Below are 11,005 nucleotides of genomic sequence, written 5' to 3'. Positions count from 1 at the left end.
AAAAAAAAAAAAAAAAAAAAAAAAGAAAAAAAGAAAAAAAAGAAAGTAAAGAACGAAAGAAGGAATAAATGATTATTGATCGTCTGTGATTTTGTCAAGTAAGTGAAATACGATCAATCGTATAAGTGCAGTGTTTGAATAAAATAATTTTTTCGGGAATAATAAAAAAAAGATAAAAAAAATAAGATGAATAGTGATACATATATATGAATAATATCAGTGTCAGGTGTTTTGAACGCGACTTAATGTTAAAACCGCTGTATATCTGTGATTTCCAAGTGTTTGTTGGAACCAAAAGAAAAAAAGGGAAAGAACGAAAAAAAAAAAAAAAGTTTCAAGTGCCAGTTTCCTAAATAAAAGATAAATGAATAAAAATTTAATTTGCATATAAAAGATCATCGTCTCTCGATTGTATACGGAAAATTTGAAGAATATCGATAGATCCGCGCATTCGATTCGTTTAATCCGGAAACTGGTTCCGCAAAATATGATTGACGCGTTCTGTGTTGTGATACGAATAAGACCATATGTTTCTCGGTCTCCTACGCGATTAAAATGGTGCTGCTTTTGTCCAAAGACTCCCCATTTTCGTTTTTTGTGGAATTCGGAACGTAGCTCAGAAATATCCCAATTGCAAAATCCATCTGTTATGGTAGGTGTTACATGACGACGTCGAAGTTACAAAGATTATTAAATATTTTAATATTTATATAATTTATTTTATATAATTTTCTTTTTCTTTTTTTCTTAGATAAATGTCTCTATTGTATTATAATATTTTACATATATTTTTTACGGAATTTTGAATAAATTTTCACGCTGCAAGAGTTGGTCTTACATAATGAAATTATAATAATCCATGAAACGAAATTTTCTAATACGGTTGAAAAAAACAGTTCGATAAGCACAAACGAACCATGAATACTGTATAATACACTTGCTAGTATTAGACAACCAAAAAGAAAGTTCCATTACAACGCCAAATCCATTGAATTTATTTCATGATGTATTCAAATGGAAAGAATCTTGCACAACGAATAATGGATAGTTTTTACGAAATCCATATCGTCGATGGTTCTCCAACACAAATTTATTTAAATTAAAAACGCATCGTTGTAACTTCAACGCGTCGATATCCTCTCCCAATAACAAAATCACATTCATTACTTTTTTTAAAATGTCGTTGGATTAATAAGTATCAAAACTAATCAAGTTTTGCAATATTGGTTTCTTAATGTTTGCAGTGATATTTTATCGATTACAGTGGAATCTCAAACGCTTGCCCCTTCTAACTGCATAACAATTATTGCAGACGGAGTGACAGAGGCGAATTCTAACCAACGATTTTTATTTATTTTTTATTTTAATAATAATTGCTTATCATTGATTGGCCCTCTGTCTCTAGGATTTGCGAATGTTACGTAAACTTTCGTTAAATGGCAAATTTAATATGATTACGTCATACTGATAACGCATGATTAGCTCAAAATAAATTTCCTTCGAGATTTCGCGAATTCTAATTCTTATTTCAATATTTCAATTAGATATGGTCATTTTAGTTCTATTTAACGATTATTTCACATCAGATATAATTGTCTTGTTTAGTTCTAGAAAATTTTTGCAATATTTTTTTAAAATTTTATATATTAATGCGAAGAAATTTGTAAAAAAATGGTACAAATTTATCGTAGAAATTGAATTTTCAAATCTTTGAATACTTATAGTAATATATCTTCTAAATTCTATTACGATCATTAAATTTACGTTCACTTTTAATCTTCTTTAAAAAAACAAAAGAACTTCAAAAATCTATTATCGAAAACCACGATTCAAAGAACATGGAAAGAATTTATTTTTCAAATCAAAAATTCTCATGTCTGTACCATTTTTCTTCGAGATTCTCTATGTAAAAAAAAGCAAGGATCCACAGAGAAACGATCGAACGATTCACGTGGATAAACACTTCTTCGAGAGTTTGCGTCACATTCGCAAAGTTGCATGCGTGAAACGAAAGGTCGTCGGTGGACGAACGAAAGGGACATTCCATCGAGCTATGAACAGTTTTATTCCATCGTATTCATGTAAATTCTCCTTCGTTTTCCACCGTGACCTCGCTGTCGCCGCGTTGTACGAGTATTTCCATTCATTCGTGCCAATCTCTCTAAGAACGAAGCACAGAAATCTCTTCTCCCGCTTCGTTTCTTATCTATTCGCTTCTCTCCTCTTTACGAGATGCGTTCTACATCTGGAAGAGGGTATCCCGATAAAGATTACCCGAACGTGTTCCAACCGGATCGAGACACGAATACGATATTATCTAGAATTTTGTTTTAAATTCAAAACCTCTTTGTGCCGTCGCGACTTCGTGCACGTTGTCGCAAAGTTAAACGTATTTTAAATTATTCGTTTCTCGCCGAGCGGACGAATGAAATGGTTCGAGGCACGTTTCACGGTTAGTGTTTCACTGGTTCAATATTTGCGATTCCATCACGAATGGGATTCGCAAGAACGCGGAATACTATTAACCCCTTAACCAAGTGAGACGAGTTGGCGAGCTGCTGCTGAAATATTTGCAAACGAATAGGAAGACGATTAAGAGATTCCATCTTTTAACTCGATTCGTTCCAATTGGTCAAGGATAGACGATTGGCATTCCGCGAGAAGACACCGAAAAAACGTATAGAATTGTGCCAAAATCGAAAATAAAGTTGAAAACGGAATATCTTGTTTGATGGTGGAACGAGAAAAAAAGTTTGGATCGGAATTGGTTTCATAATGCAAATGGAAATAATCTTTTTAGAACGATCAGAAAACTCGATATATTCCTGAATTAATATAATTGAAAACTTATATACTCATATTTTTATACAATTCAATTTTATGTCTATTTTTTATTATTATATTGTTACCAACCAATATATTTAGACAATTGTTGCATTTAGTATAATTATCTTTAAAGCAGCAGCTAATATTAATTATTATTAATTAATGAAACGATTACACAGTTTTTTAAATAAAAATTCTTCGAATAATATTATATAAAAAATTCCATATAAATTTCAATTCAAAAAAAAAACTGCATATTATCCATTAGTTTCATTTAATGTAACTTTAATCAAACTTTTTATTTCATTATTTCATATTATTTCATTAAAGCTTGGAAATCAATCAAGCAATACCGATCGATTAACCATCAAACAATTCCACTCGTCCGGATCGCGTTTATCTTTAGAAATTCGCCACGTTCAAGGGTAATGTTGCAAGAAAACCAGACTTAACCGAATCGATCGAACGCAAGTTAGACACAAAAGGAGCTGGAACTCTTCCAGTTCGTAGACCGACATCGAGCCGGTCCGGAATCGCGTTGATCTCGACTGTAAGGCTGTGATGGTAGTAAAAGATCGAGACGTAGCGAGATCGTCGATCTTGGCCCAGATGCCGGCTTCGAGACACGCGAGACACGGATTGGCGAAACGAAAAGAGTTAGAGAGAAAGAGAAAGAACCCTAAGGTGTTGCAGAAGAGAGAAAAAGACAAAAAGGGAACATAAGGAAAAAACCGTGTGTATGTGTCGTTTATACAGGTCGCCCGTAAATTGGCCATGGTTGAGGCCGATCTAGAACGTGCCGAGGAACGTGCCGAAGCTGGAGAGTCGTAAGCATCTGTTTTTCAAAGAAAAAAATCGAATACTCACACTCTTTTTTTGCATTAACATTGCCTTTTTTTCAAGCGTGCGTCAACGATCGCCAATTTGTTGTATCCTCTTATTTTTAGTTGTGTTTTATCACGTGTACGTACCCATAGGGTTGTGCACTTTATTATATGTATACACGCAAAGACATTGTTCATACGTGTTTATGATGATTAATGATATGTAATCACGCGTGAAAGTGTCTAACACATGTTAACTGGTTTGTTCGTTTGATTGTTGTCTCTTGATTTTTTTTTTTATTAGGAAGAGTTTTGAAGAGTTTTATCGATTGGAGGAAATTACAAGTCGATTCGTAATCAATTGCTATTAGCTTCACGGATCGATCATACATTTTGATCGAAATGTGTTGCTTTTAAAAGAGAAATCTCAGTATATAAATATATATATGTATATAAATCTCAGTATTTTAATAAAGATGAAAGAGGAGAATTTAAAGAATTTAAAAAATATAATAATTTTTGATATTTATATTTAAGATTTCTCTTTGAATTGATAAATCTAAGAGAATGGAAAGCAACAATTTAATTTGCAAATGTCATTATCTACTTATACTTTATACGATTTAATCGAATTCCATTCTCTCAGATAAAAAATTTTTTTTAAGAAAGTTTGAGCAAGATTTAAGTCACGATCAAGTAGCCTGGTGGACCAATGGAAAAGAGGAGGAGACTAGATAATTTGCATGCGTTTACGATATACTTTTTGTTTTCTTGTATTTTACTTGAATTTTCTTTCTATTTTTTTTTTGTTCGTCTCTTTTTCTTTTCTTTTTTTTTTTATTTTTTTTTAATCCTTATCATCCTTGCTTTCTCGCATGACACGTGTGGCTGTTGATCACAGGTCGCCAGAAAACTAGTCATGATGGAACAAGATCTCGAGCGCGCCGAAGAGAAGGCAGAACTTTCAGAAGGGTAAGTAGTTTGTGCATGTGTTATTTGTTCACTTTTTTTTTTATTTCTTTCCTTTAATTTAAGCCAACAAAAGCTTGTTTAATAAGGACGAATGTGCTGGTCGATAAGAAATCAATATAAAATTATAATTTATCATATAAAGTATTTCAAATTATTTTAATGAAAAATGAATAATTCCTTCCAAAGATATTTCGCGTACTTTGATACATTCTATAAAAATGAAAATTCTTTATTTTAAAATAAAGTTTAAATTTGAAATCGTTATAACACTTTAAAATTCAAAGAGAAATTTGTAAATTAATTTATCGAATTATTTCTTTCTTCTGTCATTTTCTTTAAAATATTGATATCCAGAAAAGAATAGAATTTTGTCTTTCAAACAATTTTAAAATTACCTGTATCGTACAATAATATTCGAACAATGACCAGCCATTCGTTCACGCTGAAGAAACACATTCTCAGGTAGGAATCTAATATAAACCTGGATTTGTAGTAAATGGTTCGTTCATTTTGCAGGAAGATCGTTGAGCTCGAGGAAGAATTACGCGTAGTTGGCAACAATCTGAAATCCCTCGAGGTCTCCGAAGAGAAGGTAAGTACCGCTAGAAACGAGTCACGACAAATATCTACGAAATATCGAATATATATATCTATTTCACTTTCTCCTTCTTTCAAATTCTTTCCACGTTCGAACTGCGATATACATTATATTTTCTATATTTTAATCGATATGTCTCATAATTTTTCATGTACTCGTACAAGTATTTGGATATTTTTTTTTTTACCGAGAAAATTAATTTTATTACAAATAAAAAAAGATCATTTTATTATTTATTATTACCAATAAATTTTTAAATAATTGTTATTTTTAGTTTGTCATTAATTTATATTTTAATTACTATAATATCCAAATGCTTATAAGCAATAGCGCGTTATTTAAATTTAAATATGTTTCGAATTAAATGACTTCAAATTCATTTTTCATTCCCAAAATAGATGTTATATAAAATTTATTTATTATTCAAATAATCGAAAAATGTTATGTCTATTAACATTTGAATCATTTCTATCGCGTAACAAAACCTCTGCTCCTTGGGAAAAATTACATCCTGTGGAAATTATTAGGGAACAAAGAAATCAGCGGAAAAACACATTCTCCGTGTAAAAGAAATATCACGCGATTTCACAGTAAATGAATAAATTCATTGTTTCGAGGTGCAGAGGTTTAATATCGTTTCAAAGAATTCAAAAGATAAAAGATAAAATATAATGCGATAAAAATACAAGAAAAAAAAAAAAAAAAAAGAAAACGTAATCGCGCGTCGATGGATCAAAAAATAAATTTCCATATTGAGATGCATAATGTTCACGTTACTGTATCATAGGCCAACCAGCGTGAAGAGGAGTACAAGAACCAAATTAAGACTCTTACCTCTCGCCTAAAGGAGGTACAAATCCTTTTTGAGAGTATTTTGCATCTAATTATTTTCTTTTTTTTTTACCAAAGTGTGATTTGTCGTCGCGAGTTTTACTAAATCATTAACTCATTCACGCTCATCCCTCTTTTTTCTTCATTTATGCTACTTTCTAATCTTAACCACCATTTTCTATTTTTTTTATTTTTTACTTACTCTTATTTTATTTTTCTTTTTTCATTTTTTTTACTTTTTTTTATTTTTTTTTTTTTTTTAATTTTGTAAAGCTAACATGAAGTCGTTTTTTTCTCTTTTTTTGCGCTTGACTAAAAATAGGCGACACAGAGAGAGGAGACTTTCGTGGGCCAGGTGAAGATATTGGATAGTCAATTGAAAGAGGTAAGTAAGACTCAAATCGAAGAAATGGGAAGATTCTCGAGGATTCTCGAGACGCAGGAGTTTAAACATCGCGAATTTTTGTAAATAGAGAAATTTAAAATCATATCGATCTATATTCTTATCTCATTTTCTTTTATCGAATTAGATAATTTTTAATTTCTTTTACATTGTATATATTAAATCCCTTTATTGCTACTTCTCTTGATTAGATGCACATTCCTCTTTTATTTTGCACACAACATTCTGCGCTTTACGAGCTCAGTTTATTTTTCGAAATTTTACATATTACGCATAAGTACGAACGAAACAATCAATTATAAATATCAATAATCAATTCTTCCCGATAAGCAACAAATGGCGAATTTGTATCGAGGTATGAATGTTTTCGATGTTCAGCCATTACTAAAAATAAAAAAAAGAATATTATTACAAGTAATAACGTGTGCAATTAACTAACAGTTTTTTTTTTTTACTAAATTTTTATTGAAATTAAGAAAATTTGAGCATGGAGTGAAATTTTACTAATAAAAACAAAATGACATTATCACGAATCCGTCGATTTTAAAAAAAACGTATAAAGAAAAATAAATAAATTTATCTCACTATATATTGTATTTTCCAATATATTGTATCGTGCTATTTGATAAATTTAATGCTACGATATATATGCGTAATACGTTTCTTTATAAATTATTGCTAATAACGCATGCACGGAAGTAGAGTTTTGTAGATAGACACGGAAAAATTTTAAAATCGACGACAAATCACGTGAAAGTGACATAACGCGAATAACTAATCCGTTTTTGTTATTATCACAGGCTGAAGCTCGTGCCGAGTTCGCGGAAAGATCGGTGCAGAAATTGCAGAAGGAGGTCGACAGGCTCGAAGGTGCGTATTCATCAGGCATTTATATTTTCGTTTCGCGTGATTATGGTCAATTTTTCGTTCTCGAGACTTTTACTTTCTCGAACGGCCCATTATATTCTTTCATCTCTACAAATAGCGTATGGAGAATTATTTTATTTTCCTGATACTTTAGTTGTATTACTTTCTAGCGTTAGAGATTACATTCTTTGTTAGAATAAGAGAGAGAGAACTACGAATCGGATACGTTAATAGTCGAAGGGAGCAGTGTAAGATAGTATAAATTATAGTCTTAATTATACTCGTGATAACTTGTTAGGGATTTATTAACCAATAACATTGCTTATTTCCAAATTGACTAAATATCCCAGTTTGTTTGAGTGCATTCAATAATTAATAGAAATGCAAACGACAGTCATTTGGAGTTTATGGATAGGAGAATTTAATAAAATATGATTTTATTTAATGAAAATCCCCGTTTTAAATATAATAATATTACTAGAAAAACAATAAAAAAAATAATTAAAAGAAGAAATAATCATTTTTCTATGATTATATTTGTGACTTGTTTTTCTAATTATATATTATACATATATAATAATATATTGAAAAATTTTGATTATAATTATAAACAATTTTATTAATGGATATACTTCATCTAATAAATCAAACGATCGATTTTTCTCCATCTACGAAATAATTATGCCTGTCGTATGCTCTAAAAAATAAGAAAGATATTATCACGTGTTTGCCGATTTTAATACTAACGTCGACGATGATGACGATCTAAAATAACAATGACGTAATATGGTCGTGTTTCGTCGTCTCGTGTGAAGTATGCATTTGCTCAATGATCGACATGTTTCCTTTCTAACCCTCTACAACCCCTTGAGCGTATTTCCATGATCGAGGAAATCGCTTCGCGTCCACTTTGTGTCTTAGTGTGCGTGTGCAGCCACCCTCTAACCGGTGATCTTTCCAGACGACCTTGCCGCCGAGAGAGAGAAAAACAAATTGCTGCAGGAGGAGATGGAGGCCACCCTGCATGACATCCAGAACATGTAGATCATGTCTCGCGGCTGATAGAAAGACGAGAGAGAGAAAGAGAGAGAGAGAAAAATAGATATAGATAACAAAAAAAAAGAAACAAAACAGAAACGTTCAAACAAAAGCATACGCTGATACTAGGAATATACGATTCCTTTGAAATTAAAGGAACAAACAGAAAAGTAAATAAATAAAGTAAAAACGCATGGAACACGTATTCGAAAGGGATGAGGGAATCGGAGAATGAAATGAATGAAATCGAATTAAACGTGGAAAGTTAAAAAAAAAAAAAAAAAAAAAAACAAGAGAAGGGGGAAATATGATAAAGGAAAAATATCGTTGAAAAAGTAAAGTACACGCTGTGCGATGTGAGCGCTTTTGTGTGTGGTGCACACTATCAACGAAACGATAAAAAAAGAAGAATGAACAAAAAAAAAAGAAAAAAAGTCTCATACAGTCTCTTTTAGGCTAGATTCACACATCTACCATTGTAAACGCCCATCTCAAACAAGCGCCCCGGTTATGCAATTCTTTTTTCGTGTGTGTATGTGTGTGATGCATGTGTGTTATATGCTGCTGTTGCTGTCGCTATTGTTGCGTGTATGTGTGTTTTGCGTGCGCGAGAAATCGAGGGAAACCAGACGACATATAGGTAGAAAAAAGAAGAAACAATGGATATTCCAGTATAAAGTGTAAAGTATAAAAAGATAGAGCGTGCGGTTTGTCAAAGGGATTTGAAGTTATTTCCCTTTTTTAATCCGTTCCTTTTCTTTTCTTTTTTTTTTGAAGTTTTTTGTACGTTTGTTGTCCAAACGACTGTTTTTTTTTTTTTTTTTTTTTTGAAATTTTTTGTACGTTTGTTGTCCAAACGACTGTTTTTTTTTTTTTTTTTCTTTTAACGCTACGTTTTAGTTTCAATCGATTTGGTCATTAACAAATGCTAATGATTTCTAATGCGATCCCTAAAACCGTTTCAACGAACGACAAATATTGTAAAGAAAGATCGTGAATAAAAGAATAGGAGACAAAGAATAATTAAAAACGGTAATCGATCAAAGTCTAATGGAATACATCGAGGAAGAATTTTCAATTCAATTCAGTCTGCCAAGTATTTTCTGCTAGTTACGTTCTGCCTATCGCGTATCGTGGTCTCGGGGAAAATTCGATCTTCTGCGGTTCACATCCGGTTCAATTCGGATCACAACTGATCCCTGATATTTATATCATTCTATATCTTGAATTAATATGTTTTGTCGAAAACATAATTCTTTTACATCATAGTTATTATTATTATTATTTTTAATGAAATTGAATTAATTAACTCTTTATTAGCATAAAATAAAATTAAGAAGTGAGATTTGTAATAAAATAATACAAATCAAAAGAATACAAATCTGCACTAAAATTAATGAAATATTTAATATCTGAGAATATCTTAGATATTAATAAAATTCAATGATAATCATAATTAAAGATTCCAATATAATATATTGGAACATTCTCATAAGGAATGTTTGACAGATTTGACTAAATAAGCAAATTCTTCCTCAACGTAGTACCACGTTGTCGATAAGAAAAAGATGAACAGAAAAAAATTGTTCGTCACTTTTCGTCATTTACATTCCATATTGCCTATGGTTCAGCGTGAAAAAAAATATTCTTGGTCTTCTTCCATGCTCGTTCGCGCACTGGTGATACAAAGGTTTAAAGGCTTTTAAGAGACGCTCACTGCCAGCCAAATGATTCCTTTTGAGGGATAAATTCGATATTAAACTTGTGTTCGCGCGTGATTCATTCAAAAAAAGACCATTATTATTGTAACTAGTTAAAATTTAGAATTTAGCGAGACAAGTCTTGTAGAAATGAGATCTATAGAAATTTTTTGTATTTTTGTATTTTATACTCGTAGAATTTTTAGCGTATACGATAAATAGATAACTTCAAAACTCAATAAGATCCAATAAAAAGAAGGAGATTCTTTGCGAATAATTAACAAGCGTAAAATAAAAATCTTCACTTTAAAGAAATTTATTCTACGTCTTGTAGAATTTTATTTTTTTCCAAAGCATCGCCTTCTTTTATTCTTTTTATCACGTGTTCCCAAGCACAACGCGATTAAAAATATGAAGAGATCATTCAGGGAAATGATCTCGATTATGAGATTCGATTTATACAAATGATAGTAGATATTGTAATCTCGAAATCTTCCTCGTCGCAAAAGGGGTGCATCTTGCAATTTTATGCAACAATTATTTGCAAGAAACGGATAAACGAGAGATACGTTCGAAAATCATGTGTTCTACTTCACGCTGAACCATTCGATATTTACCGATCGTGCCTGGATTAATTTGTTATATCATCGGTTATTATCTGGCCACTCGCAAATTTCGATTCATTAAATTAAAAAATGAAAAAAAAAGAAGGGAAAAAAGAAAAAGAAAGGGAAAATGGAATGAGAAAATTTCTATTTCGCATACTTCACGTTGCAATCGTTCATCTTTGCTGTTAATAAATACCATTGCTACATCCGTATTACGTTTTTACCCCTAATCCAAGGTATATTATCGTGATACCACGATAAATTTTTGAGGATCATGAAGAATACTGCCTATCTACGTATTTAATTCCTTTGGTTATTCTCGTTGTAGTTTTTCCGTG

General features: G+C 31.3%; 1 protein-coding gene across 49 annotated transcripts in view; it reads left to right on the top strand.

The window, feature by feature from the left end:
- Positions 1-11,005, top strand: part of LOC102679914 (tropomyosin Per a 7.0102) — a 34,252-nt gene that overhangs the window by 19,119 nt on the left and 4,128 nt on the right. For 12 of the 49 annotated variants that reach the window (XM_031511536.1, XM_031511535.1, XM_031511546.1 and 9 more), the window contains 5 exons: positions 3,583-3,653; positions 5,139-5,214; positions 6,008-6,070; positions 6,374-6,436; positions 7,255-7,324. In XM_031511536.1, coding sequence (XP_031367396.1) covers positions 3,583-3,653; positions 5,139-5,214; positions 6,008-6,070; positions 6,374-6,436; positions 7,255-7,324 — 343 coding nt within the window. Of the gene's footprint in view, positions 1-3,582; positions 3,654-4,551; positions 4,623-5,138; positions 5,215-6,007; positions 6,071-6,373; positions 6,437-7,254; positions 7,325-8,282; positions 10,295-11,005 lie in introns of those variants that run through there. The other 37 variants (XM_006617851.2, XM_031511538.1, XM_006617833.2 and 34 more) reach the window with 14 other exon arrangements.

The sequence above is a fragment of the Apis dorsata genome, unplaced genomic scaffold (assembly GCF_000469605.1).
Source record: "Apis dorsata unplaced genomic scaffold, Apis dorsata 1.3 scaffold_327, whole genome shotgun sequence".
NCBI classification, from domain to species: domain Eukaryota; kingdom Metazoa; phylum Arthropoda; class Insecta; order Hymenoptera; family Apidae; genus Apis; species Apis dorsata.
This window is presented reverse-complemented; position numbering and strand designations above follow the sequence as displayed.